This window comes from Lynx rufus, unplaced genomic scaffold (genome assembly GCF_022079265.1).
Source record: "Lynx rufus isolate CCGP_SWC_20201006 ecotype Redwood Valley unplaced genomic scaffold, mLynRuf1.p SCAF_2, whole genome shotgun sequence".
Classification (NCBI taxonomy): domain Eukaryota; kingdom Metazoa; phylum Chordata; class Mammalia; order Carnivora; family Felidae; genus Lynx; species Lynx rufus.
The window spans coordinates 179,713,143-179,741,119 of NW_025814834.1; the positions used below are offsets into that span (position 1 = coordinate 179,713,143).

Genomic DNA, 27,977 nt, shown 5'->3' on the forward strand with positions numbered 1-27,977 from the left:
GATACAGAGAAGAATGGAGAGTTTGCCAAGGGGAGAGGGGGACAGGCCTCCAGGCCATGTGGGGAGCTGGGCGACCAGGGTTTCAGGCACCAGGACCTACATGGGCGAGGGCCCTGAGGCAGTGAAAAGCTTGACGTATTCTAGAAACGTAAAGGAGGCCAGTGATGCCAGAGCATAGTGAGGAGGTGAAAAGCAGGGCCAGATGGAGGTGGGAGGTGTTGACAGAGGTCAGATCAATCGGGGCCTGAAGCAGGGGGGATCTTGGTTATAGTGGGAGTGTTCAGGAAGTATTGCGTGGGGGGTTGGCAGGGAACATTTTTATGGATTAGAGAGGAGGATGAGATGAGAGCCCTGGTCCAGCAGTAGAGGCCCAGGAGAAGGAGAGGAGAGGGTGCAGGGAAGCATTGTGCTTGATCCAAGGCTGCTGGGAATTCAGCCAAGGCCCGAGGCCCACATGTGCGCCCAGGTCTGTCCCTGCTGGGCCGCCAGCATGTGCTGGCACATGCCACTGTGGTGCATGCCTGTGCCTCGGTGTGCGGCCTCTGTGACATGCTTGTGTGTCTCTGCCCCTGCAGGCATCATGCTGGGCCGCATGGGGGACAATGGGACCCCTCTAGTCAGCTTCTGCCAGTGCCTCAATGAGTCCGTCATGAAGATTGTGGCGGTGGCTGTGTGGTAAGCCTCACTGGGGGCAGAAGTGTCCTCTTCCACCTTCACCCCACCCCCTTTCAGCCCTGCCCTGGGAAGATGGAGGGATACCACGGCCCCTTCCACTGCTTTCCTGCCCTGGAGGCTCAGCCCTGGCCACATTCTGCCCTGCATCCCCCGGCCCAGCCCTGACCAGGTCTAGTTCCAGCCCCGGGCCTGCCATTTCTGGCCCGATCAGGCCCACTGGAGGACAGTTACAAGCTAAGCGTGGCCTTGCTCTCCTGGCCCAGTTTCCCCATCCCATGGAGTCTCATCAGCTTAGCTTTTGGAGAAGGGAAACACTGGAAGTGAGAACCAGCTGCCACTCCTTGGTTCAGAGCTCAGGCCTTAGGAATCTTCTAGTCTGACCTTGTACAGTTTCCATGGGGAAACGCAGAGGCCCGCCCCGGGTCACGCATGAAGTTTGTGGCACCGCTGGGCTGAAATGAGGGCCTGCTGAGGGCGGGGGCCCTCCTCAGAGACCTGGACGGGAAGGCAAGGAGGGAGGCCAGAGGTTGTGCGGGTTGGACTGGTTGAGCGTCGTGGTATTAATGAGGCCACATGTACTGGGCACCTTGGTACAGAGTCCCATTCAGTCCTCACAGGATCCCCGGGCGGCCAGGGGGCAGTGATGCCGTGCCAGGACTGCCCGGGACCCTTGCCTGCCCGGCACTGAACTGGCCGCCTGCCCCCAGGTACTTCCCCTTTGGCATTGTGTTCCTCATCGCCGGCAAGATCCTGGAGATGGACGACCCCACAGCAGTCAGAAAGAAGCTGGGTTTCTACGCGGTCACCGTGGTGTGTGGGCTGGTGGTCCATGGCCTCTTCATCCTGCCCCTGCTCTACTTCTTCATCACCAAAAAGAACCCCATTGTCTTTATCCGAGGCGTCCTCCAGGCCCTGCTCATTGCACTGGCCACCTCCTCCAGGTAGCCCTGGGTGACGGGCAGGGTGGAGTGATGCTGGCAGCTGAGCTCCGTTCATCTGTCTAGCCATCACTTGTCCATAGCCATAGAACCATGGAAAGTTCAGTATGGCCCACTTCACAAACTTGGGGGTAGCTATGGACAGTGGTAAATGAGACCAATTTTTGAAATGCATTGCTTGAGGCCCCACCGGCCTGAATGGCAGAAAGCCCTTACGGCCTCTTAAGGCCTTCCCCTCCCCAGCTGCCTGCATCCCTAAGATGCACTCAGTCCACATGGCGGTGGCTTCCACACATCTTGGGGTCGGGACAGCTGATGGGGGATGAATCTGCAATGGCTGTTGCCTTTTGCTGCCATACGGTGCTCCCGTTGGAGTCAGGCCCTGTGTTGTTTAGGGTCTTGGCCTGTCCACGGCTGCGGGGACATCCTGGCTGGATGCCCTGTCCCAGCCTTGACAGTGTAACTCACCAGTGGGGATTTGAATCATGGTTCCACCGCCCATTGGCTGTGTGGCTGTGGGCAAGTCACTTAACCTCCCTGGGCACCAATTTCCTCATATGCAGTTTGGGGATCAGGGTGGTCTCTGCCTCTAAGGGTTGCATGGGAATTAGTGGAGATAACTCACTAGGGGCACGAAGGCTAGCCTATGAGGTGGCATCTGCTCTCAAGGATCCCGGCCCACAGTTGAGTGCAGAAGCAGAGTTGGAGGCGTGCAAACCCACCCGTCTGCCTACCAAGGAGGAGAAAGTGCTCTACATACTCTGTGAAGAAAGGGTGGTTCTCCCCACACCATATGTCCAAGCTCCACGTGGAGGACTCGCCTGAGCTCAGGCCCATGTCTCTTCAGAGCCTTGTTCTCCCTTCCAGCCTTTACTGCTTTCTCTTCTCTGGGCCTCAGCTTCCCAATCTGTCAAATGGGAGTGAGGGCCCCCACCCTTGGCAGCAGAAGTACCTCACACAGAACTTAGGAGGAGCAGGGCCCCAGTGAGGAAAAGCCCCCAGAAGCCTCGTCCAGGAACCTCCACGCAGGGCAGAGCCAGGAGGTGGAAAGGAAAGGCAAAGTCCCAATGGCTGCCAGCTCCCATACCACAGGCCAAGCCCTGCTGGAGCCAGCAGCCCTTGGCCACCTCCTGCTTGGCAGAAACCACAGCCGCGGGCCCAGCACATCTGGGGAGATCATCGCAGGCTCTGGAAAATGGACGTGGGCTCCCCAGGCAGTGGCCTGTGGGAAAGGAAGGGCACTGTGGCCAAACCAACCTGAGTTTTAGTCTCAGCACGGCCACCAGGAGCTCTAGTAACAGAGACAGTAACAATGACAGTAGTGGCTACCACTGACTGCCTGCAATGTGCCAGATACTGCTCTAAGCGCTTTCTTGTTGAATCATCACCCTAATAGCTCTGTAATCTAGGTATTGTTTGGGATAAGGAAACTAAGGCACACACAGGTTAAGGAACCCGCCAGAGCCACTTGGCTAGTAGGAGGCTGGAATCTAAATCCAGCAAGGCCGGCCCCAGAGCCCTACTGTTAGCCACTTTATGCTTGGCACAGTGGTATGACTTTGGGTCAGCCCCTCCTCCCCTCCGGGTTTCAGTTTCTTCATCTGTAAAATGGACTCAAAACCCCTCCCTCACAGGAAGCTGTGAGGGTCAGATAAGAGCATGTGTAAAGCACAATGCCTGGCGCATAGTAGGTGCTCTGCTGATGGTGGCTCCTTTCCTGACCTGTGCGGCTGGTGGGGGGTCTCCGGGGCCTAGGCTTGGGCGGGTCTGGCTGGGCCACTGATCACACACTTGCCAAGAATGCCATTTGAGACCATTTTCAAAGCTCCTTCAGCCTGTCCTCCCCCGTGATGGGTGGGCTGCCTGGGGTGGGGGCGAGCTTCCCATCCCTGGCACGCTGGCAGCCCAGAGCCCTGGAGTACCCTGGGAGACAGTGGTAGGCACGCGCTGGCCCCTCTGCCCACAGCTCAGCCACACTGCCCATCACCTTCAAGTGCCTGCTGGAAAACAACCACATTGACCGGCGGATTGCCCGCTTTGTGCTGCCCGTGGGCGCCACCATCAACATGGACGGGACAGCGCTCTACGAGGCTGTGGCCGCCATCTTCATTGCCCAGGTCAACAACTATGAGCTGGACTTCGGCCAGATCATCACCATCAGGTACACACCCGACACCCCATACCCAGGGTGGATTGGCCGGGGAAGAGGAGGGCACCGGAAGGACCTTCAGGATTCTTGAGCTCTCAGATCTGATGGGGTCTCTGAAGTGCAGAGGAGGCAAGGGGTTTGTTCCTAGACACACAGCAAGTTAGTGCTGGGATGTGGCCTGGCTTCTATGACTCAGGGCTCCTTCCCCAGTGTCACCCTGCAGAGGGGGAGCTCCGAGCAGGATGGGAACTAAGGTCCAGAGGAGGGCCTGCAGTCTGGGCATGCAGGGCAGGGAGGGGGCTAAAGGCAGGCAGAGGGTGAGCAAAGGCCAGGGGTGGGATGAGGGGACGGGGGGAGGGTGACTGCTAGTGTGGCTGGAGGTGAGGGAAGGGTGCTGGGGTGAGGGTCAGAGGCCGTGGGGAAGGCCTTGTGTGCCAGCCTGAGGGCACAAGTCTGGCCCCAGGAACGAGGACCAGAGGGAGGCTGGGCAGAGCCATGCAGGTGGATGACCTGAATTTCTGGTCAGCTTTTTGGAACCTGACAGAGGCAGTGGCCCCAGGCACACGCTCTTCTACAAACTCCTCAGGAGGTTCCACTGGGACCAGAGATGGAGGCCCATGGAATCACAGGACCTTGAGCAGGGACGTGCCCCCCACCCTGAGAATTTCCTGATGTGGCATTCCTAACAACCCCTGCCCCATATGGCTGTCCCCAGAGGCCCTGGCATTCTGGACTCCTTCTTGGAGCCAGGGCTCCAACAGCGAGGCCTGCCCCTCCTGCTCCTCCTCTTCCTCTCCCTGCCCCTCCTGCAGCATCACGGCCACAGCGGCCAGCATCGGGGCAGCTGGCATCCCCCAGGCTGGGCTCGTCACCATGGTCATCGTACTCACCTCCGTGGGACTTCCCACTGACGACATCACCCTCATCATCGCTGTCGACTGGGCTCTGTGAGTGGGTTGCCCCCTACCTGCCTCATCCCCCAGGCAGCAGGCATTGAGGGTGGGCCAGGAGAACTGCCATGGTTTGGCACAGTGGCGGTGCCCTGCTCACTGACACCAGCTTTTGCGGGGCCCAGTTTTTAAAAATGAAAATGTGCCTACCCTTGTTCAAAAATATAAAGAATTTCAAGGGGGTGAGAGCAGAGCATCAGACCAAGCCCAGGCCCTTTTGAGCATGGGCACAGTCCACATGTTCCTGAATCCAGCCGTGCATCAACTTGCTTTGGCCTTGCCCGAGCAGGGGCAGTAGGCTTGAGAGGACTGAAAAGGCACTTTGCCACAGGCTCCAACCTGGCTGCCGGCTGCAGGTGCTGCTGGGCTGGGCCCTGCCTGCTGCCAGCTCCTCTTGCCAAAAATAGTGCCCACCACTCACTGCCCACCTTGGCTCACCAGGGACCGTTTTCGCACCATGATTAACGTGCTGGGTGACGCGCTGGCGGCAGGGATCATGGCCCACATCTGCCGGAAGGACTTTGCTCAGGACACAGGCGTGGAGGTGAGAGCAGTGCCTCCCTCCCAGCCTGGCCGTTGGGAGGGTGGAGCTGGGATGGGGGTGCAGGTCTTCTCACCAGCTGGGCAGCCTTCTGCCAATCCCTCCCTGCCTCCTCATCTGGACACGGGGTGACCGATTCCTCTCGCAGCTAGCTGTTGAGCACTCGTCATCGTGGGAGGAGCAGTGGCAAACAAAGAAAGATAAACCCCGTCCTCAGGGAGCCTGTACCTTAGTGTGGGGGTGCGCTCTATCCTGCCGACAACAATGCAAACATTTGTACGTCTGCACAGGGCTTCGTGGCAATAACTATGTGTAACAGGCTGTCCCACTCCCATTGGGGTGGACAGGCAGGGGACCCACCAGTTCCCTCACTGGACTTCTCCACTAAGACAACCTCAAAAGGAAGCAGGACAGATTGGAACTGGAGCCCAGAGAGGCTGTGTGTGACATATCAAGGTCCCACAGCACATCTGTAGGAAAACCAACCACGTGGTTTGCTCTTTCAGTCTTCCCTGGTGTCTAACCTCACTCCCTCCTGCTGCTACCAAGGCCTGTTTCCCCTCCCCAGAAACTGCCGCCCCGTGAGACCAAGCCAGTGAGCCTCCAGGAGATCGTGGCAACCCAGCAGAATGGCTGTGTGAAGAGCGTGGCGGAGGCCTCAGAGCTGACCCTGGGCCCTGCCTGTCCCCACCACATCCCTGTCCAGGTGGAGCAGGACGAGGAACCAGCTGCCACCTCTCTGGACCACTGCACCATTGAGATCAGTGAGCTTGAGACCAATGTGTAGCCTGCAGAGCTGCAGGGGCCAGGGGAGGCCTCCAGGTCTAGGGGCCAAGGGCAGGATCTCAACTCACTACTTTTCCGAGCACTCGACAGGAGCCAGGCTCACACACTCCTCCCACCCTTGAGAGGCCAGGACTCGCCCCACAGGCCAGACAATAGAGTCTCAGAAAGGGAAAGACTGCATGTGGGAGCCCCAGCTGGAGAATTATGACCTGGCACAGCCAAGGCCCCAGCTATGACATTTCCACTGTGTTAACCTATGAGGGTGGCAGCAGGGGCTATATGGTCCCACTTTCTGGATCACAGAGTTGAGACCCCGTGAGCTGAAAACACTTGCCCCAGGTCTCAGGGCAGGTAACGTCAGGGCCAGGACTCTAACTCAAGTCTTCCAGGCCCTGGCCACTCTCTCCTGGAGGACAGGGGCCTGCAGGGCCAGATGCCAAGGGTCTCTGCCCCTCTGCAGGAGCTCAGCAGCCACCACTGCCTTCAGTTTATGAAGATACAGCGATGTTCTGGTTCTGCCCCAGCTGAGTCCCTGCCCAGGCCGGTCACCCTCCCTGCCCCATAACACGTGGCCTCAGACAAACAGCCCTCCCTGAGGACAGCCCAGCCCTAGGCCAAGGCCCGCTGCCTGCCACGTGCCACAGCCTGTCCCGTCTCCCATCAGTCTCACCAGTCGTGTCTCACAAAGCTCAGCCCGTGTGGAGACAGCATGGCCTCAGAAGAGCTGCAGGGGCCCTTGGACACATCTGGGCCAGTCTCCCACAGGACAGGTGGGCCAGCCAGGACTGGGGAGGCAGGCTTGCCTGGGATGCTTTAGTCAAGCTGCCCATGGAGCCTTGGGGTCAGCACTCTCCATGAGCCTGTGTGATGGAGTGGTGTTAGATTTTCTACTCCTTTCTGTGTTCGCAAATTCAGTGATAACTAAATAAAGGTGTTTTGTTTTTCAATTTTGTGGGCTTGGTGACCATACCCTGGCCAGCATTTTTTTTAATGTTGACTTATTTTTGAGGTTGGGGGGAGGGAAGAAATGCGAGCAGGGGAGGGGCAGAGAGAGAGAGAGAGAGAGAGAGAGAGAGAGAAAATCCCAGGCAGGCTCTATGCCATCAGCCCAACGCAGGGCTCGAACTCACAAACCGTGAGATCACAACCTGAGCTGAAATCAAGAGTCTGGTGATGCTCAACTGATTGAGCCACCCAGGCCCCCCAGCCAGCATTTCTTTATTGAGCTCATACAGGCTGTCAGACTGGCCTGACAGGGCAGCCAGCGTATGAACAGACCTGCCCAGGTGGCCAGAATGTACAGGCTTGTCCGTGTAGCTGGAGTGTAGACAGGTCTAGCTGGCCTGTCAGTGTATGGACAGACCTGCCTGGGCAGCCAGAGTGCAAATGAGCCTGTCCCTGGAGGTTGGAATGAGGACAGGCCTGTCTGACCTGTCATATGCAGGAGGCAGAGTGTAAATCGGGGGCTTTTGCTTTGTTTAAGGAGGGGATGTGCCCAAGGACATTTCCAGACTCTCTCCCTCATTGTCCTTGGCCCCAGGGTGCCTCCAGGAGGCTCCAGGGGACACAGAAGAGCCGTGGCCACACTGCCTGTTCTGAATGTGCTTTGGGGAGAACATCTAGCTCCAGAGTCTTGCACAGAGGAGCCCATGAAGACACTGAAGCTGGGGGAGGGGATGGGCTTCCCAAAGTCACTCAGAGAACCAGGAGGGCACTTGCCTCCCAGCCCCTGCTCCTGAACTCCTTCCTATCCTCCTCGCACGGCCATGATCTGAGAAGTCCAAGAAGGGCCCCGATCCTAGGATCCCCGTCTCGCTGCAGGGCTGGGGGCTGTGGGGTCCACCATGGGAGCATCCTTCCTTCACTCAGGCCTAATCACCTAAGAGAGGTCAGAGGTCAAGCTATCAGTCATTCCCACAGTGGTGTGGACCAGCTTAAACGTCCCTTCCCTGTGTCACATCTCTAAGGCCCTTTTAGCAACGAAGCCTGGCCCACCACAAGGCAGGAATCTGGTCTTTGACAGGAGCACGCTTACACACCTCCGGTAGTGGGAGGTCATGCTTCCTGGGCATCTCACCACCTGTGCTCTGAGCCGGGGGCTGCCTTGCAGTTCCAACTCTGGCACTGTTGGGGGCGGTGGGAGCACTAGGCGTGTCCGTCACTTCTTCCCCAGGCAGGCCTGCAAAGACCTGGGCCCCCAAGTAGACCCTGCTCTAGGTCTCAGGCCTGCCTCTAGTCCCCTTCCCACCCCAGCCATCCTGGGGACAAACCCCATCAGTAGTGCCCACTCAGCGCACAGGCGGTCCTCTGGGTGAGCTCAGATGCTCAGCCTCTGGAAGCGCAGAGTGAGCTCACAAGCCCAGTGTGGTGGTGCTGGCCGGACCTGCTGACCCCCACCAAGCTGACGGTCACACGTGCCTCCAGGCCTCCTCACCTGTGACTAAACCCTGCGTCTCTGGACCTCTGCCTGTGTGATTACTTTGTGGGCCCAAGAACTGAACTTCGTGCCGACTCCTGCTGGTCTGGAAAGGCTCTCAGGTGCTTGTATCCTGCCCACCCCAGCCAGGCACTGGCCTGGCACCTGGCAGGAAGCACACACGGACACGGCCATAGGCTGCCAGAAAGGGGTAATGCTTTTATATTAGTTTTTCTATAACAAGAAAAATCAGTTTTGTTTTTTATCATTTTTTTTTCTTAAAAAAGAATTTAAAAACCCAAGGCACCCAGAACATCCCACAGGCCCAAAGAATAAAAAAGGTATGTCATCAGGGCTGCTGGGCCCTTCCTCCTTGCCTGGCACTGCCCTTCCGCCTGACTTCTGCCCAAGGCCCCAGCAACCCCAGGAGACTTTCCCTCTGGCCTCAATGGGGTTTCCCATCACAGACATGCCTGTGGCCGGCCAGGGCCTGGCAGGGAGTGGCTGCCTGGGCAGCTGGGAGTCAGGGCAGGCAGGCCAGGGTAGCAGTCCCAAAGGTTCCTGTCCCCAAAGGGAAGAAAAGGAACAAAAGTCAGCTTCTGTGAGTTCCAGAGGGTGGCAGGCACCTGGCCACAGAGAGCACCAAGATAACTCTGTCTTCTCCAGTGGACGGACGAACAGACGGATGAGCAGGTGGCAAGCTGTTCTGGCCAGTTCTGGCTGGGGCAAGATATGTCGGTGGCATAGGCCATAGAGGGCTGTTTTCATGGGACTCGTGTGTGTGTGTGTGTGTGTGTGTGTGTGTGTGTGTGTGCGCGCGCGCACGCGTGCACATGCGGGTCCAAGGTGAAGGGAGCAGGCGCCCGTGAGTGCCAGGGCAGAGTCAGACCCTTCCCTGAGTCTGCAGGAGTCCAAGGGCATGATGGCAATGGAGGGCGTGGGATGGAGAGGGGAACTGTATGGTGGGCTTGCTCCATGCAGCCAGCAGTGTGTGACTGTGTCATGTTGCCTGCACGTGTCTGGCCGTGGGGTACTACAGGAACAAGGGGGAATGGGAGACTGTGTGTCCAGCCTGTGTTGTGGCAGTGGGGTGCAGGGTGGCTGGTGAGGGTGGCACTGGGTGTGTCTGTGAGCATGGCAGAGTGGAGCTCACAGGGCACAGGTACGTGCTGCAGAAAGGGGTCTGGCGGTCCGGTGTCCTGTAGAACACGTGGGAGAGTCAGGGAGGCCAGGGCAGAAGTGCCAGCTTTGGGAAGGTGGATTAGAGCTGGGGGGCCCCCAGGGGACTCTGGGAGGGCCAGGCGACTGCAGGCAGGAGGCAGAGTTGCCCCTGGGAGCCCAGAACCAGCCGGCCACCCACTGAGAGGTGTTCTTGCTGATGTGACCAGGCCTGGTATTGACTAGAGGGCTTTTAGGTCCCTCTGGCCACTCCCCAGGGCCTCTCCCAAGGCCCCACTCAACAAACCCGACCGAGGCCAATGTCCTCCAGAGAGGACAGATTCTCTCCCATCCCAGGACTCCCCATCCCCCTCAATGAGGGATATAGCATCCTCACTGGACAGCTGTTCACCCCCATCATTGACCCCTGGCTCTGCCTGAGGACAATGCCTAGAGAGAAGGATCTCCACTTCATACTCCTGGGCTCCGAGAACAGAGGAAGGGGATTCCCAAGAGCCTCTTCTCCATGGTGGGATAACCGCCCCACGCACACTCTTCTGTCAGCCACACCTCCCTCTGTCATCCACCCATGGGATCCTCACCACCACCTTCAAGTCTCCACTCTGACCCAAGCCCCTGCTTTCAGTGTCCTAACAGTGGCCCAAGGGCCCCTTCACATGGCCACAGCCTGACCCTGTGACCCCTAGCTCAGCTCATTCTGATATTCCCTTCTGACCACATCTCTCCTCCTGGCTACTCACCACACTGTGCCCACTCTCCAACGTCCCTCTCCAGAGACCCTGCCCACCCACACTCCTCCTGTCTGCACCTCCTTCCTTCCCAGCCTGACCCCCGGGGTCCACAACTGCAGCCATTCTCTTGTCAACACCCTCAACGTCCTTGTTCCTTACCCTTCTGTCCCACACACCTGGCCAAAACCCCAGCCATGGATGGATCCAATGGTCCATCTTCTCCACACCCACCCCGGTCTGCTGAGCACCTCCTGTTGCACAGAGAAAACAGAAGGCTGAAGGCATCGGGCTGATGTGACTTCATGTTCAGCCACCAAGCCACTGTCCTGTGTGTGACTGCAGCCTTCATCCCTCCTGACACAGTGGAAGGACTGAGCCTCCTGCCAAAGCCAGACCCTCCTACTGTGTCCACAGGGCTAGCTTCTCCCTGCTCTCCTCTCTTACATCTTTAACTCCCCCTCCGGGCCAGCCCCTCCCATCAACTCTGTTTCTGAAAAGGGTGCAAAGTAAACAGAGTCCCTCCTGAACTTCACACCTCTTCCCCGTGCCACCCTCTCATCTCATCCCTTTACGGCCAAACTTCTTGACAGAGTTGTCTATGCTCCCTGGGTCCACTCCTTGCCAGCTACTTTCTCCACCTTCACTGCCCTTGAGGCTGCTCCCCCACAAGGTCACGGGTAACCTTCTTGTGGATAAATCTGACAGGCCTTTGATAGTGCTCACCTCCACCTGCCTCTCAGCAGCACTGACACAGCTACTCTCTCCACCAGAGCCGTGGGGATGCACGGGTGTAGACACATGCATGCGCGAGTGCATGCAAGCATGCACACGTCCTGCACCTGTGAATGTGTTGTGGAGTACATGTATGTGTGTCTGTGTGCGCTCTGTGTCCTGAGTGTGTGTTATCCATGCACACGTATGCATGTTTGGACATATGTGAGCACGGGTACATGTCGGTTGGTGCACTATGTGCACATGTAGGGTGCTTGTGTTGCATATGCACATAATCTGCCTCTGTCCCACCTCCTTCCATAGCCGCTCTGTGTCAGCCCCTTCTGCAGGCTCCCTTGCAGCTGGCCACGGCCTGTCACTCTCCCCAAGCGAGCTCCCCAAGCTTCCTGTGGCCTCATGACTATTTCCAGGCTGATAATGTCTGGACCCCCATCTCCAGCCCAGACCTCAACCTCCAGCCCCAGACCCACATACCTGGCCCACCTCTGGGCAGCTCCCGAGCACACTCCAGGCCTGCCTAACTCGACACTCCCACCACAACAAATCTGCTCCCCTAGTACTATCGTCCATCTGGAATTCAAGTTAGACCTGGGGGCCTGTCCTCTCCCTCACCCTGGCCCAGCAGGACTACTCTGGCCTCTGGAGTCTGCCTGTTGCTCCCCCAAATCCCTTCAGGCCTTCTGCTTGTCTGCAACCTCACTGCCCACCCCCATCGCCTCTGGCCCGGATCGCCACAGTAGCCTCCTCCAGGCCCCCACATCCATGCCCTGCTTCCACCATCCCAGTGCCTATGCCAGTCCCATCAGGGCGCTCATCGCCCTGGAGCGTTCCCCAGCCTGTGCTGGCCTCCCACAGCTTTGCCAGCCTCTCACTCAGGGCCTATACCGGGGTCAGGGACAGGAAGCTGGTGGGGAGAGGTCAGTGTACCCCCCCCAGACCACCTACCTATGTCAAATCCGGTTCACCCCGTCACTATCGCCTTTCCTCATCCTCCTCATCCTCATCCTCCTCGTCTTCCTCATCCTCTTCCTCCAACTGGCCCCGGTCCTTGGAAACGTCACCAAACTCAAAGTTGCCTTCTATGTCCAAGACCTGCAGGTGCTTCAGCCTCCGGAAGGCACTTTCCACCACGGAGCCCACGGCCAGCTTGTTAAACCTGTGCAGGCCACCCATTTGGGGTCAGTGTCAGAGGCCTAACCCTCAGAGTCCCCACACTTACCCAGCCTAGACGGTAAAGGGGAGGGAACGAGCTCTCCAGGAAGATGGCACAGGAAGCATAAAAGATGTGCGGGGGCTGCTAAGAAGCACGGTGTGTCATAAAAAGTCCCAGCTATTCAGTGTGGCTACAGCTTGGCGGGGCAGGAGTGGACGCTGGGCCACTCATCCAAAAGGGGAAGGTCCCTGTCTGCAAATGCTCTAAAATTTAGGAGTGGCGGAAACGGGTGCCTCCTCTCAGCCTGGGATTACCTCCCTCTGGGATCAACCCCAAGGCCTGAGGCTCTGGTGCTGCCAGCCTGGGGTTACTTTGAAGCCTGGTGTGGAGTGGCACACAGGCAAGGCCAGGGTTAAGCTGGGCCAGGGACACACCTGGGTTGAAGGGAGGCAGAGGCTGGGCTCTGATATCAGGCCCCCTCGATTCTTTGTGCCTTGGTCCCCATCCCCCCACACGAGCCCAGGCATAGGTCACACTCCACCCCAACCCAGCCTGGGGCCTTCTGGGCCACAACTCCCCTGGGAGGGCACATTCTGCCTCCTCAGATCTGTCCCTTCTCCCTGAGTTGAAGGGATGGTTAGGTAGGGTGTTGGGAAGAACCACCCTGACTCTACTGTACCAAAGCTCATTTCCTGGGGGAGTTGGCTCCCCCATTAGAATCATTCTAAACCCCCAGAGCTCAGCAAGGGCCTGAGCACCTGCTCTGCTGGGTCTGAGTTCCAGGGAACAGCCTGGCCAGCTATGGGCACAGCCATCATGCGTGCTCCCTGGTTCCCTTCCTGCCACGGTAACATCAATAATGTCCACATGCACTGCTTTTAAAGTTCCTGAAGCCCTTTTACAAACTTATAAACCTTACCAGGCTTGGCCAGGACTGTCCCCTCCCTTGAGAGCTGAGGACACAGAGGCTCGGGGGGGGGGGGGTTCTGTGATGTACCCAGGGTCACAGAGCCAGTCAGCAGTGAAGCCAGGCTTCAAACACTGACCTCTACCTGGGAGCTGTTCCCACATGCCTCAACTATCCCACTAGAGCCAGGGTTGAACCCAGAGGGGCATGTGCACTGCCCCAGGGGACCTCCTACCTGAGAAAGATGCCTTTGAGGTTGGGCGTGGAGTCGAAGGCATTGGCAGGCACAGTGCTAATCTTGTTGTTCTGCAGGTACAGGTACTCGAGTGACTCAGGGAGCCCCTCAGGGATCTCTGTGAGCTGATTCCCAGCGATGTCCAGCAGCTATATAGATGACCAGGGGAGTCAAAACACTTAACATCTTGCAAAGATCCCACCAACCACCTGACCTATCTAAATCTTATGATAACCCTGTGAGGTGGGGCCTTTAACTGTCCCCATTTTCCAGGAGGGGAAACAGAGGTTCACATGGATTAAGAGATCTGTCCAAGGCCACACAGCCTGTATGAAGCTGGAACCCAAAGCACCTGACTCCAAACCCTTGTTCTAACTGTTATATGTCCTACCCAGCTCCTTCTGTCTTCCCACATGAATTCACAGCCAAGATATCTGAGTGTCACAGTCCTTCCTCCTTAGTACACCTGTCACCCCTATCAGACTGAAGATCCCAGAAGGGCAGAGGCCCGGGGTCCTCCAGTGGTTGCATATCCCCACACTGGTCCCAGATGAGGGTGAGGGTGGGGTCCATACAGGTGGGGTTGCTCATTTGTGGCCTTCAGAGGCCATGTGGGCAGGGGCCAAGAGCAAGGGTTCAAGGCCCACTGACCTAGGCTGGTCAGTCCTGGGATCACCACATGCCTGGAGTCCAGGAAGCAGGTGGGCAGGGAAATGGGGTGGTTTTCCCAGGAAGCAGAGCAAACATGCAGCAGGCAGGAGACCTGGACGTGCATGGGCCCGGCTCACTGCCTGCCCCTCAGGCTGTCTGCACATACTCGCTCTGACACACACCTGTGTAGGCACAGGTGGGATTCCATCATCTCTAATCTCCCTTCCTCACCCTGACAGGAGGGGGCTCAAGGTCAGGAACTGGGGGCCATGAATCTAGATTCAAGATTCAAGGGGAAAAACCAGCTTCACACCTTAGGGAGCCTCCCGGTCACCTCCTCTACCCAGCAAGGCTCCCTGCTCCCCACTGTGTCCCCTCCACACAGCTCTGGCACTTCCTCATTCATTCCGAACATCCTCATGCCCGCAGGTGCTGGGGAAATGGAATCCACTAGAAGCTGCCTCTGGCACTGGAGGTCAGGGTGGCGGAGGAGATGCACACAGAATCTGACAATGACAGCTGGTGGAATTGGCTGTGTTGAGGGAGCCCAGGGGAGTGGCCTCGACCCAGGCTTGGGTCAGGGGAGTATAGCAGCCAGCACAGGCAGGGGCTCTGAAGCAGTGGGGGCAGCTGCTTATAGAAAGATCTGACAGTGTAAGGAAGAATCCCCCCCACCAGACACCTCATCCCTGACTGAATTCACATACCTGCCCATCACTGGGGGCTTCCTGAAGGAGATGACACCTGAACTAAGTCCTAGGCATATTATAGGCTCTAGGATGGTAATGACCCATCCACCTTACTCCCTGTCAGGTTCTCAGTTCTAGAGCTGTGTCTTACGTGGTGGAGAACCGGGACAACTGTGGCATGAATGAGTGAGGTGTTCCCAGGGTGCTATGCTTCCAGCAGCAAGGCCAGCATGAGTAAAGCCCAGTGTGGCTGGGAAACCAAGGAGCTCAGCCAGGAGCAGAGGCAGGCCAGCCCTGAGAGCTGTGGCAAGGATTCTGGTCTGGGTCTAAGAGCAATGGGGAGCCACAGAAGGGTTCTGAGCAGGAGTGTAAGGTGAGTGTATGTGTTTCAAGATACCTACCGACTGCATACAGAATAAGGGAGTGAAGAGCTCCTATGGAGCCGGGGTGCAGGTGAGAAAGGGGGGTGGCTCGGGGTATGGGAAGCAGGGGTGGAGAGAAGTGAGTTGAGAGATGCGATGGTAGAACTGGCAGAGTTTAGTAACAATGGATGTTGGGGGCACATGGTGTGAAAAAGGGGGTGTCAAGGGCAGCTTCCAGGTTTCCTGTGGGCACCCCCTTCAGTGAGTTAGGAAATGCAGCACAGCGGTACCTAGTGGCTCAGTGGGTTAAGTGTCTGACTTTGGCTCAGGTCATGATCTCATGCTTCATGAGTTCGAGCCCCACGTCGGGCTCTGTGCTGATAGTGCAGAGCCTGCTTGGGATTCTCTCTCTCTCTCTCTCTCTCTCTCTCTCTCTCTCTCTCTCTTCCCCCCCCCCCCCCGTCTGATCCTCTCTGCTCGTATTTTCTCTCTCTCTCAAAATAAATACACTTCAAGAGGAGCAAGTGTGGAGGGGAGGACGATGGGATTCGAGCTCCTTGAGAATGGGCTCCTGAGGAAAACCAAGAGGGATTGACACAGGTAACGGGATCCTGGTGTCTGGCACCCAGCAGGGCTGTCTGGGTGAGGAGAGACCCCGGCTAACAGCTGCTCCTGTAAGGCCAGCTGCCTACCCCCAACTACCCCTGCCCTACCCTCGGGGCTGGGCCCCACCTCCCTGCCCCCCATTCTGTGGGCTCTCCCCTATGTTTCCCTCAGACATCCTCATCCTGACAGCTCCCCCGAAAAACGTGTACTGTGAGCCTACCACACTGAGGTCCTGCGAACACGACAGACTAAAATGCCTGCCGCGGGTTCCAGCAAAAGAGCAGGCAACAAACAAGCAGATGGATGACCTAATGCCCAGGAGGGATGAGGATCAGGAAGAAAAACAAAGCAGAGGAGGGTGATAGGTGGTGAAGGAAGACTTCCCAAGGAGGTGACATCTGAGAGACAGGAAGGGGACATGTTGGGAAGGGGGCCCCGTAGGGCAGCAGAGTGGGGGGCAGCTCCTGACCTCGCAGCACCTAGGCCCTGCCTCCCAGGTTTCTCAAGTTCCTTTTCAGCCCTCACTGAGTGGGAAGTTTCGCTCACAGCCGATATCCCACCTGACTCCAACTGTGGCCACGGCAGCCACACCCACTGAGCAGCCCAGCACGCCTCAAGCAGGCTCCCCCGGCCCTCTGCAGACCCGATGAGGTCAGCCTGCCTCCCAGGCCTCACCCCCTCCCCTGCCCCAAGCCCAGCCTTTCCCAGCCACCTGTACCTGAGCCTTCAGATGGGTGAGCCTGACTCTCCAGTGCCACCTGAACTGGCCCTGCCCGCCCCCTCCCCTGCCTGTCCTCCTGAACCGTGGGCCCCCTACCTGCAGCCATGACTTCTTATCCCCACAGCCCTCTGCAAGCCTGTACCTGCAGGTGCTGAGCTCAGCCTGGCCATACCAGCCCATCACTGCTGTATCCTGGCATGCCAGCCAGCCACTTCCTTCGTCCAGCCGCCCCCCCCCACCCCCACCCCCCTCACGGCCAGTCCCTCCTACCCACCCCTCACCTGGGCCCAGAAGATGGGTGGGCTCGGGGCAGCCATCCCAGTAGCACCTCACGCGGGCATGACCCCCCACCCCCACCCCCCTCACGGCCAGTCCCTCCTACCCACCCCTCACCTGGGCCCAGAAGATGGGTGGGCTCGGGGCAGCCATCCCAGTAGCACCTCACGCGGGCATGACCCAGCCGCTCTCCCCTCCCCCTTACCTGGAGGTGGGCAAGGTCGGCCCAGGAGCGGGGGCCCAGGGCGCGGCTGCGCAGCCGGTTGCCGGTGAGGTAGAGCTCACGCAGCTGGGCCATGCCGGCCAGCGCTCCGCGCGCCAGGGCTGCCAATTCATTGCGCTTGACCTTCAGCACATGCACGTTGCGCGGCAGCCCAGGTGGCAAGGTGTGCAGCCGGTTACCGGACAGGTCCAGCGAGCGCAGCAGGCGCAGCTTGCGGAAGGCATCTCGGTGCACCTGTGGGCTGGTGATGCGGTTGTAGCTGAGGTTGAGCTCCTCCAGGAAGTAGGTGGTGGCGAAGTCATCGCGGCCAATGCCGGTGATCTGGTTGTGCAGGATCATGAGAGTGCGCACGCGCCGGGGCAGGCCGCTGGGCACGCGCTCTAGAGCGTTGTTGTACAGGTGCACCGTGTGCAGCCGCTTAAGGCCCTGGAAGGCCCGCGGGTGGATGCCGCGCGCGTGCAGCTGGTTGCTGTGCAGCAGCAGGTACTCGAGGCTGCGGATGGGCGTCAGCACGTCTGCGTCCACGCTCCGGATGGCGTTCTTCTCCAGGTGCAGGAGCACGAGGCTGCGCGGCAGCCCTGCCGGGACCCGCGACAGGTTGTTGCTGGACAGATCGAGGTACTCCAGGCTGGACAGCTTCCTGTGGCAGGGAGGAATTGGGATGGTTGGCCGAGGCCCACGGTGTTTGGTCCCACCCCTACTCCCAAGGGAGATGGTGGGGGACCTGCCTCTAACTCATCGCAGCTCTGTGACTAGCTCACTAGGGGAGCTCAGTCCTCTTGGAGCGGGTCCTTGGGTTGATTCAGTGACACGTTGGTGAAGGAAGAATCTAGCATGGTTTTTGACACATAGAAGTCAATTTGAAGACCAATTGTTTAAGGCTTTTTGTGGCTACCCTGGGCCCTAAAAAATGAAAACATATTTGCCTTCAGCAAGTATACTCCAGTTTCAACTTTGTACCAAGAAGCCAGCCTCACTGGAAGTGGGGCAGGCCTTCTCTGGACATATCACTTGTTCTTGGGACAGGCGTGTCAGCAAAGGCACAAGCCCAAGTTCCTTCTCCAGGAACCTGGTGGGGGACAGGTAGGTGACAGGCATGTGTGAGAGGACCCGGCAGGGTGGGCCCAGGGAGCAGCTTCCCGGTTGCCATGCTCACACGGAGGGCCCAGGTGGGGCTCACCAGAAGGTTTCATTGTCCAGACCCTCGTCAGTCAGGTAATTGTTCTGCAGGTACAGTTCACGCAGATTGCTCAGCTCACTGAAGGCACCTGGTGGGATCTTCTCCAGCTTGTTGTTCTGAGGGGTGGGATGGTGGGGAGTATGAGGGACAGCTGAGGGGCAGAGGCGGAGCCCTGGATGAGATGTGGAGGGGAGTCTAGGGGAACCATGCGAGGATGCACAGGCCTGGAGGATGCTGCATGTGATATTGACAGCCAGGTACCCAGGCTTCTGCCTGGTTCTCCACAGTGGACACTGTGCCCTCCGGCGTGTGCCCAAGGCCCCACAGCCTCACCACGGTGCCTGTGTGGGCCTGGGCTCTTCCCCCACTGCAGGACCCTGCTCTTTTGCCGCCCCTCCCCATGCTCTCCCTCCCACCTTGAGGTGCAGCTTATAGAGGGCAGGTGGCAGGTGCTTGGGCACGTGGCGCAGGAAGTTGCTGGACAGAATGAGGATCTCGACATTGCTGGAGCCGTTGAACATGTTGTCCGGCAGCCCGGCATCCGCCAGCTTGTTGTTGTGCAGGTACACGGACCTGGGGGATGAGGCACAGGTCCTCACCCACCCATGCCCACCCCTCTTCTAACCAGCTCATCTGATGAGCCTTCAGACCTTGCTCAGGTTGGGCCTGGGCCCAGGGCACCCTCCTCCCATTTGAAGGACCTCAGACCCCACCTAATCCAGTGCCTCCTAAACAACCAAGGAGACCAAGGACCTACCAGAGGCTGCCCCCTCACGTCAGTGGCAGAAACAGGATTTCCTGACCCCTAGTCTGTGCTCCTCCACACCCTTCAAGGTTCTCAGTCATTGCCTGACTGTTGCAGCCCTGGAATCCTGCATGCCAACCCCAAGCAGCTGGCTCTGAGTTCTGCAGGACTTCCCACGATGGGGGCTATCCCCGCTACCTCTTTGTCTCAAGTGTCCACTACAGGGCCTGGCTCAGAGGAGGTGAACTCTCATTCATTCAGCAAATATATAGTGATTGTCCCTATGTGCCGGGACTGTTCTAGACTCTGAAGATATAAGCAGTGGACACAACCAACAAGACCCTGCCTTCATGGAACTAACATACTAGAAGGAGCAAAGATAAAAAATAAGAGAAGATATTCTAAACATAAAAGAACTCATTCTTGCTGTGTGGCCTCTCTTGGGCCTCAGCCTTCTCATCTGTAGGATGGGACCATGCACAGTGACCCCATGGAGAGAATCAAGTGAGATGACAGATTCAGGGACGGAAGCAGAAGCAGCACCAGGGATTGTCAGTACCTGCCCCCCCCCAACCACCCTGCCCTGCTCACACACCTGTGCTACTCTTCCCAAAGCAGCTCTTGGGGAGGGGCAGCTCTGTCTGCTGGAAGATGCTTCCTTCCCACAGGGGCTGGGGAAGGAGGGAAAGACCCTCCACCCAGCTCCCCACAGTTCCACAGACATCACTCTCTGTCCTTGCCTCTTGGACTGATTGCTTTCACTCCTCAGATCCTGTGCCCCTGCAGCCCGTGGGCATCCCTCACCACAGCCCTGAGCAAGGGCATCATGCCTGCACTGCCCAGCATGCCCCTCCTCCAGGGCCTGTCCTCTGCCTGGCTTGGGGATGGGAGTGTCTCAGCTTCTCCCCCTTCCCCAGCCTGAGCCCAGGGCCCCCGTCTGACCTCTGACCTCTGACCTCAAGTTTGGCTTCTGGCCAAAAGTGAGCCCGTAAATCTTGGTGAGATAGTTGGCAGCGAAGTCCACGCTGATCAGGGTGTTTGGCAGGAACCGGGGTGCCAACGTCAGCTGGAAAGGGAAGAGTTGGGGCAGAAAGACCAATGGCGGGCAGAGGCCAGCTCTGGGTCTCACTGCCTGCTGCTCATCTGGGCTCCTCTTTGCAACCAGAGCCATCTTTCTAAACTGGAAGCCCGTCCCACTCCCCTGAGTGTGCAAAAACAGAACTCCGTGGCCCCCCACAGCCCTAAACATTTAAAGCCCCCTAGGCCTGTCCCCTGCCCTGCCTGTCCTCTTGGCCTCTCCCCTCATCGCTCCCTGACACAGACCCTCTGTCCGGCTACAGTGAGCACCCACTTCTCCAGACACGCCCTCCCCCTGCCCAGTGTCTAGCCTTCATTCATTCAACAGTAGTCCCTGAGTCTGCAACACTGCAGGCATGCGTCCAGGAGCTGGACATGTCCTGAGGAACAAGACAGAGAAGTGCCTCCACCCCCACCCCCAAAGCTTACATCTCAATGGAGAAGACAATAAACAAGGCACAAAAGTATCCAATAGTGATAGCGAGTTAAAACAGGCTGAAGACGGAATAACTGCGTTGGGTGCTCGGGGAACAGGTGACACTTAAGGCATGAAGGCACCGTTAATGCCATCTGAGGGGAGAGCACCCACGGCAGCAGGGGCAGCGAGTGTAGGCCCCACTTGGGGGTTGCCAGGTTTGGGGGCTGGAGGAGAGGGAGCGAGTGGGAATAGGAGTTGAGAGAGGCAGGCGGGCCCACACACAGGCCATCTGCCATGGGGAGAAGTGTGGCTTTCATTCTGCGTGGAAAGTAAAGCCTCAGGAGCTTTGAGATGGGGAAGGCGGGTTGGAGGGGTGGAAGCAGGTGTGATTTTTAAAGGTCACTCTGGCTTCTCTGTGGAGAAGGAGGAGCAAACAGGGAAGCAGGGTCGTTGTGGTGCAGGCTGGTGGACCGGGGCCGGAGGGGAGCCGAGGGCGTGCAGTGGGATTAGGCGTGGGTGAGCAAAGCGCCCTGGATTTGTGGCTCAGCCGAGCGGTGCTGTAGGTGGTTGGAGATGACCTTTATGGGGGGCGGGGGAGAAGGCCGCAGGAGAATTGGGCTTTCGGGGTTGTGGGAGGCAAGCAGAGTTCTAGGTCCATTAGACATCTAGGGGAGATGTCGAGGAGGCGGGTGGATCTTTGAGTCTCCTGTGGGAGGAGTGGAAAAAGCTGGGGGCTGCCACTGGACATGGCCATGATGTAGATGGGTGCTAAAGCCTGGGGAGGGGATGGGTCACCTCGAGAGACCTCAGAGAGAAGAGGCCAGGACAGAGCCCTGGGACACACCAAATATTTTGAAGTTGAGTGCCTTCGTGCCTTTTCTCATGCTCTCTCTTTGGCAGTGCCTCCCCCTTAGGGACCCTGGCTGAAATCCCGTTACCCTTCATGGCCCTGCTCAAATGCCATCTCCTCCAGGAAGCCCTCCAAGTGGCTATCACCTTCCTGCACTTCTGTAAGGCCTTGGCCTCCGTTTTCATTATCTGACCACTCTGATGCCCTGCAGTGAGGTGTGAGGTCTCACCGGGACCATGTCTGAGCAGCAATGGGGACCCAGCGACCTGAGCTCAGCCTCCAACACCAGGGGGCCCTTTACCTTGTTATTGGCCAAGTACAGGTAGTTGAGGTTGGTCAGATGCTCAAACGCCTCCTCCGGGAGCCCTTCAAAGGACAGGCATCGGTCAGAGCCCTGGATGAAGGAGATGCTACAAGGGAGCACACCACCACCGACCCCCCAGTGCCCACCCCACTTGCCAGGACCGGGAGGGCCCTCCCTGAGGCACGTTGGGTTCTGATCCCTTCCCAACCAGTCCCAGCAGCCCTGTTTTCTTTCCCCTTGCTCCCAGGAGCCCCGGCTCAGAGGAGCAGGTAGACAGTGTCTACTCACAAATGACCAATTCTTCACCTGCTCGGGAGCACCCACGTGGGAATGGGTCCTCATAAGGTCAGGCCACGGGGCAGAGGACCCATCCCCACCCTTCCCCATCAGGAAGGAGTGCTTTCCTCAGGTGCAGCCCTAGAGGATCAGAGACCCTCCTCATACCTCTGCAGGGCAGAGCTGTGGCCCCTGTGCCCCCCCACCCCCGCCACCATCTGGCCCATCCCTGTCCCAGCTGGCAGCTGTAGTGTCAGGACTCGGCTGTTGCTGGGAGCCCAGCCAAACTGGCCCTTCTCCAGTCCTGAGGCCAGCCTCTGACACTCAGTTCCGGGCTCCCAGACCCTCAGATGCTGGGATGCACCCAAGCATCTAAGGAGAGGGAACAGTTACATAAACCGTGCAGGGTCCCTCTGTGGAATACCCGGCTGCCGCTGTGTGAAATGATGGCCACTGAGAGTTTTTTGCAACATGAAAAATGCTGCTTTGCTAACTGCTAAGTGTAGCAGAGCAATTATGACAGTTATAATATCTAAACTGTAAGCTCAGCTATAAATGAAAAAACACAAAGAAAAGAGACTAGATTGAATTGTGGTGATGGTTGTACAACTACGTAAACTTACCAAAACTCATCAAATTGTACTTTTATGTTGGGTGAATCTTACAGCATATAAGTAAAGTAGAAAGAAACATACCCAAACGTTAGTAGTGATTAACTCCACGTGGCAGAATTATAAGTGGGTTTTTTCTTTTCCATTTTGTTTTCTACATTTCCAAATTTTCTGTTATAAATTATTTTCATCATCAGAAAAAAATAACTTTTTACAATGTGAGTGTTCTACGCATCTTTGATTCTGAAGGCCTTCTGTGAATATGAGTCTATGAGAGGGGTGCATAGGTGGCTCAATCGCTTAAGTGTCTGACTTCTGCTCAGGTCATGATCTCGCGGTTTATGAGTTTGAGCCCCGTGTCAGGCTCTGTGCTGACAGCTCGGAGCCCGGAGCCTGCTTCAGGCTCTCCCCCTCTTTCTGCCCCTCCTCCGCGCGTCCTCTCTCTCTCTCTCTCTCAAAAATAAATAAATGTTAAAAAAATAATAATAAAAATAAAGAGTCTATGAGAAAGGTCCTGGGAATCTCAGCCTTTCCCCTGACCCAACTCCCAGGTCTCAGAAACCCACAGGGGTGACTCTTAGGCAACCACAGGGAGCCCCTGGCCGTGAGGCCCTGCTGCCAGCCCAGCCCTGCTGTTTTTCGTATCCCAGGATCTGCAGGGTGGAGCTCTTCCCATGGGCACCAGTCCCCACCCCCTCGTGTCCCTCTCCTGGGCTCTGGGTGATCCCTCACCTCGGGAAGTCAGACGGTTGTTCTGGAGGTTCAGAGTTTCCAGTCGATGCAATCTGGAGAGCTCCTGGGGGTAGATCTTCTCCAACTGGTTGTTCTGGGGAGTAAGGGCCAGGGGTGGTGAGGAGGCAGGCTCACTAGAGGCCTGCCCCCACCCTCAGTCCCAGTCCCAGGAGCCAGTCCCTCTGCTGGGCACCTCCCTTGGGATTCACCCTCATGCAGACAGGCCCTGGGTCTGGGCCAGGCCCGGGTCTCAGCACTGGAGGCACAGCAGTGACCACAAAAGGCATGCAGGTCCCACCTTCTAGGAGCCCAGATGGGAGCATCTCCAGGTGGTTCAAACTTGGAGTGCCGCCTCCCCTCTAGACCCGCTCCCTTCATGTTCCCACTGGATGACAGGCATCCGCAGCCCATTCTCCCCACCCCAAGCCAGAAACTACTTTTGGCTCCCTTTCTCGGGTTGGGGGGGAGGAACCTGGGTCCTCACTCCCTTTGGAATGCTTTAAAACCTTCCTCCAAAAGCCTTCCTGAATTGGATTGGGGCCAGACTAGGAACTGCTATGGGCCCTACAGCACTAGTCCTTCTGTCTCCATCTGTTGTCTTTACCTGTTTAGATCTCTGCCTCCCCCATAGGCTGTTCAAACCCTCCCTACACGCCCAGCATCTGACACAGCACCAGACGTATCAAGCATGCACCCAGGAGACTTTTATGAATAAATGAGTGAATAAACCAACAGTAAGTGTTGTCCTTAACTTGTCCCTTTCCCTCATGGGCTACCCTGGCCGCGGGCTCCCTCCACCATCACCCTAGACCTATCAGTTTGAGTGACCATTGGGCAGATCACTTTCCTTCACTAGGCTTGATCTCTGGAAATGGGTACGAGAGCCCCTCTCTCTCCTCCAGAGCTGCTGGGCCACACAAAGTTGGGTGCACCAGAACTCCCAGAGTCCCCCATCTGGAACACTGTGTCCCACTTCTCAAAATCTAGCCTGCACCTCAGCTGGGGAGAATACTCTATCCTCTGAGCCCCCAGAGCATCAATCAGGGTTGACTTTCTCTTGTTCTCCTGGCCTGTAATGGTGTCTGGCCACCCCGTCCATTCAGAGGGTCACCTGCCAGGCAGATCTGTGTCCTTTTTTCCCTCAGCCCAGACTCCTCCAAGTAAAACAAAGCAGTTATAATATCACGTTACTCTGTGACTGGGACATCAGAGCGGGGAATGCCCTAGCACCTTGCGTCTGGGGTTGGGGAGCCACAGGAACTGGGGGTTCTGGGCCAGGAGCCGCGAGTGTAGAGGGCAGCCCCTGGTGACCGCTGTTGCAATGGCGGCTTCACCTGCAGAGACAGATGGTTGGTGTGCTCAGGCAGGTCCCCCGGGAACTCACGCAGGTCAATGCCACCACAGTCCACAACACCTTCTTGGGAGCAGGCACAGTCTCGGGGGCAGTTGATGGTGGCAGGGCCAGGCCCTGGCTCCTCAGGGCTCAGGACCAACACTGGCTCCTCCATGAATTCGTTCTCTTCAGGGCTCAGGCTGTGGGCACCACCTCGGCCAAACCCTGGAGACCTCACCGTGCTCACCAGTCCCAGCTGCAGCTGCGATGGCAACAGCAACAGGAACAGAAGTGCCCTGCTCCGGGCCATGGTGCCTGCAGGAGGGGGTGAGTCAGACTTCACCTGTTAGGGACAGCAGGCACAGGGCTAGGGCCTATGGAAGTCACACTAGGGCCCTCCTAGGCACAAGACAGAGCCTACCCAGGGATCCTGGGCACACGTCCGATCTGCTGCCACCCTCCCTTCCCTACCCACCTCCCCCTCATCAGGGCTACCCTCTGGAGGGAGGAGGTGAAGCCCTGTCCTTAGGCAAGTCTGCAAAACTTCCAGCAGCCCTTACCAGTCCTGGCTCTGAGCACCGGACACCCACTTCACAGAAGGGGAATCTGTGGCCCAGGAGGAACTGTGACTTGCAGGTGTTGGCCAGGACTTTGTGGAGCTCTTGCTGCCCTGGCACAGGCAGGGCTGACAGGCCCTGTATCTCGTCCAGAGCCACAGGCCATGGTGGGCCAGCAGCAACGGGGCACATCCCAGCTCTTCGGCTTGCTGTTCTAGGATGTTCAGGGCTTGACCCTGTCTCTCTTCCAGCACCCACACCCCAGTCATACAGGTCTATCTAGAAGTTCCTCTCTCCAGGCCTTTGCACATGCTGTTCCTTCTGCCTGGAAGCCCTCTCCCTCTCTTGTGCAGTTAGCAACTTCTCTAAGAACTAACACCAGTGATGTGTCCCCTGGGAAGACTCTGAGCTGCCCCAGGACCCTCCATCACTGTTCCCCCAGGGTATGAGTTGGGTTGGGCTGTGAATACGTGAAGGTGTCTTTCTCCCATGTAGGGCTGTGAGCCACTCTCAGTGTCTGGGTGGAGCCGGGCGTAGGGCAGGCATCAGTGAATGGTGCTGCTGCCATCCCTTCCAAGTCCCTTCCTGATGTTTGCACTCTCAGCTGGCCTCACCAGAGCCTGCTGCCACCTGCAAGGGACCACTCCTGAGCACTGCATAGCCCCCTAGAGCAGCAGGGGTGGGGCATTGGGGATGGCCTCAGGCCATGAGGAAGATGCAGGGTTCCATCTTTAGCAGCCCATGGACCTAGATGGGCTCTGGGCTGGTCTCTGGAGTTCTCTTTACAGAAAGGCACTCAGCAAACATCTCTGGGATGATGTGACAGGCCATAGCTCAGGTATGCTGACTCTAGAGTCCCACAGACCCCAGTTTGAATCCCTCTCCACCACTTAGTGGCTCTGACCCCCCCAGGCCTATTTCCTCACCTTACAAGGCAGATAATACATCTAAACCCACAGCATCCGGGAGCAGTCAGCAAGGTGACAGATGTGAAGCACCTGATACCTCCTGGGTGATGCGGTGCTGCTGTCACTGCTGCAGCAATTACAAATGCAGGTACATGGCAGGCACTCAGCCCCAGGGGACCCCTGCCCCAGTCTGAGGCTCTCTCCAAGGCACTAGATCAGGGACCACACCCCACACGGCTAGAAGATGCTGGGCCTGGGTAAATTGGGAGCTGGCCACCGCTGCCGATGTCCGGTTAGGAAGGTAGGCACTGGAGCCAACTAGCCAGGGCTGCGGTCGGCTCTGGCTCTCAGTTGTATGACCTTGAGCAAGTTTTGTCACCCACCAAACCTCAGCTTCCTCACCTGTCCACCCTCATGGAGACACCATGAGAGTCAGTGAGATGCACATACTGTATACCCTAAGTGCTCAATAAATGTTAGCTCTTCCTACCACTAATATCTGATCCATGGGCACTGCCCACCCCACAACCCCCTGCTTCTTCCTCTTCTCTTGTCCAGATCCTGCTTGTGCTTTTCAGTCCGGTCCCAGGCCCACCTCCCCGCAGATTTACAGACTCCAGCTTCCTACGAATTCCTGCTGCCCTGTGGCCATTGCAGTATTTCAGACACTGCTTTGCCTCACTCATTGGCTCAGCCAGCTCTCCAAGGTGAGGTCTTGTCTGCCCTCAGCCCCCTGTGCTGGCACAGGGGACACAAGTGAGGTGGCAAAGTTCCCTGCTCTCAGTCTAGAGGGGGCAGCAGAGCCCAATTCAATAACTACTGCCCCTCCCTCCACCCCAGACTGGGTGAGCCCTGGTAAGCCATAAAGAGAGAGAGAGAGAGAGACAGAGAGAGAGATGTGTGAGGAGAGAGAAGAGGGGCAGCAGCCAGGCTTGTCTGACTCCATATAGGTCTACGAGGTCTAAGCAGACTCAGACCCCAGCTGCTGGCCCAGCAGAAAACCAGGGAGCCTACTAGCACACGCACAGCTCCCGGGCCTCAGGGGTCGGTTGGCAGCAGTAAGGATCACTTGCCGCAGCCTGGCCCTATGCCCACCCTACCACACCCCTGCTTCCCCATCCCCTGACCAAACGGGCAATGAATCCTCAGCCAGTCTACAGACCATCATCCCCATGCACACTGTAACTCCTCCCCTCCCCCCACCCCCACCCCTCACTAGCTCAAAAGCCTTCAGTCCCCGGAGCCACCAGCATTAGACCAGTGTGTGACCCCACTGCAGACCAGGGCTCTGGGAGGGGGGGAGTGTGGGCACAGTCCCCAAATCAACCAGGGCAGGAGGCCAGGGAGAAGGTTCCTCCCCACATATCCTGTGCACTCACCGGACCAGCAATTTTTCCTCCTTCCCCTTCGGTGTGTATCCGTGAAGATCTATAAAACTGTATCTGTTTATATTAACAGTATGAACCATATTGAAAATGTTATCACCATCACTTTATAGATGAGGGAGCTGAGGCCCAATGGGATCAGCCAATGTAACACAGCTGTTCAATGGTGAAGCTGAGCTCCCAGCCCAGGGCCTTAACCACAATGCTACGTGGCCCCTTCACTGGGCCAAGCACAGCTGAGCACTAAGGACCCAGACAGAGCACTCGGGTTGGGCTCCCGCCCTTAAGAAGCTCACACCTGCACCGTCCAAAGTAGTGGCTGTATGTGGCTACTGAGCACTTGAAATGTGGCTAGAATGAATTGAGAGGTGCTATAAGTGTAATCCGTAGTATATACGGATTCCATAGACTAGTACTAGTACTAGTACTAGAGGCTGTAGAATATCACTAATATTTAGGGTATCTCACACAACATCTCATTTATTTTTATATTAATTATGTATGTTGGATAAACTAGTTAAATAAAATAAGCTACTAAAATTAATTTTACCTGTCACATTTTATTTTTTTAACCTGGCTTCTAGAAAATTTCATATTACGTACGCAGCTTGCATTTATGGCTCACGTTATATTTCTATCAGGCAGTGCTGGCATGGATGTAATAGACATAGGTGTAAACTG

The 27,977-nt window shown here is 57.3% G+C and overlaps 2 protein-coding genes across 2 annotated transcripts in view; one reads left to right on the plus strand and one right to left on the minus strand.

Annotated features, from left to right (window-relative positions):
- The window catches only part of SLC1A7 (solute carrier family 1 member 7), a 44,226-nt gene extending 38,186 nt beyond the window's left edge, over positions 1-6,040 (plus strand). Inside the window, exons 6-12 of the mRNA XM_047082352.1 lie at positions 576-675; positions 1,383-1,616; positions 2,225-2,360; positions 3,554-3,774; positions 4,575-4,709; positions 5,154-5,256; positions 5,822-6,040. Coding sequence (XP_046938308.1) covers positions 576-675; positions 1,383-1,616; positions 2,225-2,360; positions 3,554-3,774; positions 4,575-4,709; positions 5,154-5,256; positions 5,822-6,040 — 1,148 coding nt within the window. The remainder of the gene's footprint in view (positions 1-575; positions 676-1,382; positions 1,617-2,224; positions 2,361-3,553; positions 3,775-4,574; positions 4,710-5,153; positions 5,257-5,821) is intronic.
- Positions 6,041-12,069: 6,029 nt separating this feature from the next.
- Positions 12,070-24,771, minus strand: PODN (podocan). Its single transcript, XM_047085861.1, has 10 exons — positions 24,448-24,771; positions 23,114-23,207; positions 21,492-21,556; positions 19,802-19,911; positions 18,517-18,673; positions 18,101-18,216; positions 16,838-17,560; positions 16,703-16,724; positions 13,393-13,541; positions 12,070-12,253 (listed from the first exon to the last, which is right to left on the minus strand). Exons 1-10 carry the CDS (start codon positions 24,754-24,756, stop codon positions 12,070-12,072), a joined length of 1,929 nt encoding a protein of 642 aa, XP_046941817.1. The 5' UTR covers positions 24,757-24,771.
- Positions 24,772-27,977: the final 3,206 nt, after the last annotated feature.

Coding starts and splice junctions, on each gene's coding strand:
- PODN (XM_047085861.1), bottom strand. CDS start 24,756: ATGGCCCGGAGCAGGGCACTTCTGTTCCTGTTGCTGTTGCCATCGCAG. Junction 21,557..23,113: donor CAACCGTCTGACTTCCCGAG/GTGAGGGATCAC, acceptor TGTCCTTTGAAG/GGCTCCCGGAGGAGGCGTTT. Junction 19,912..21,491: donor TGTACTTGGCCAATAACAAG/GTAAAGGGCCCC, acceptor TTCCCTTTCCAG/CTGACGTTGGCACCCCGGTT.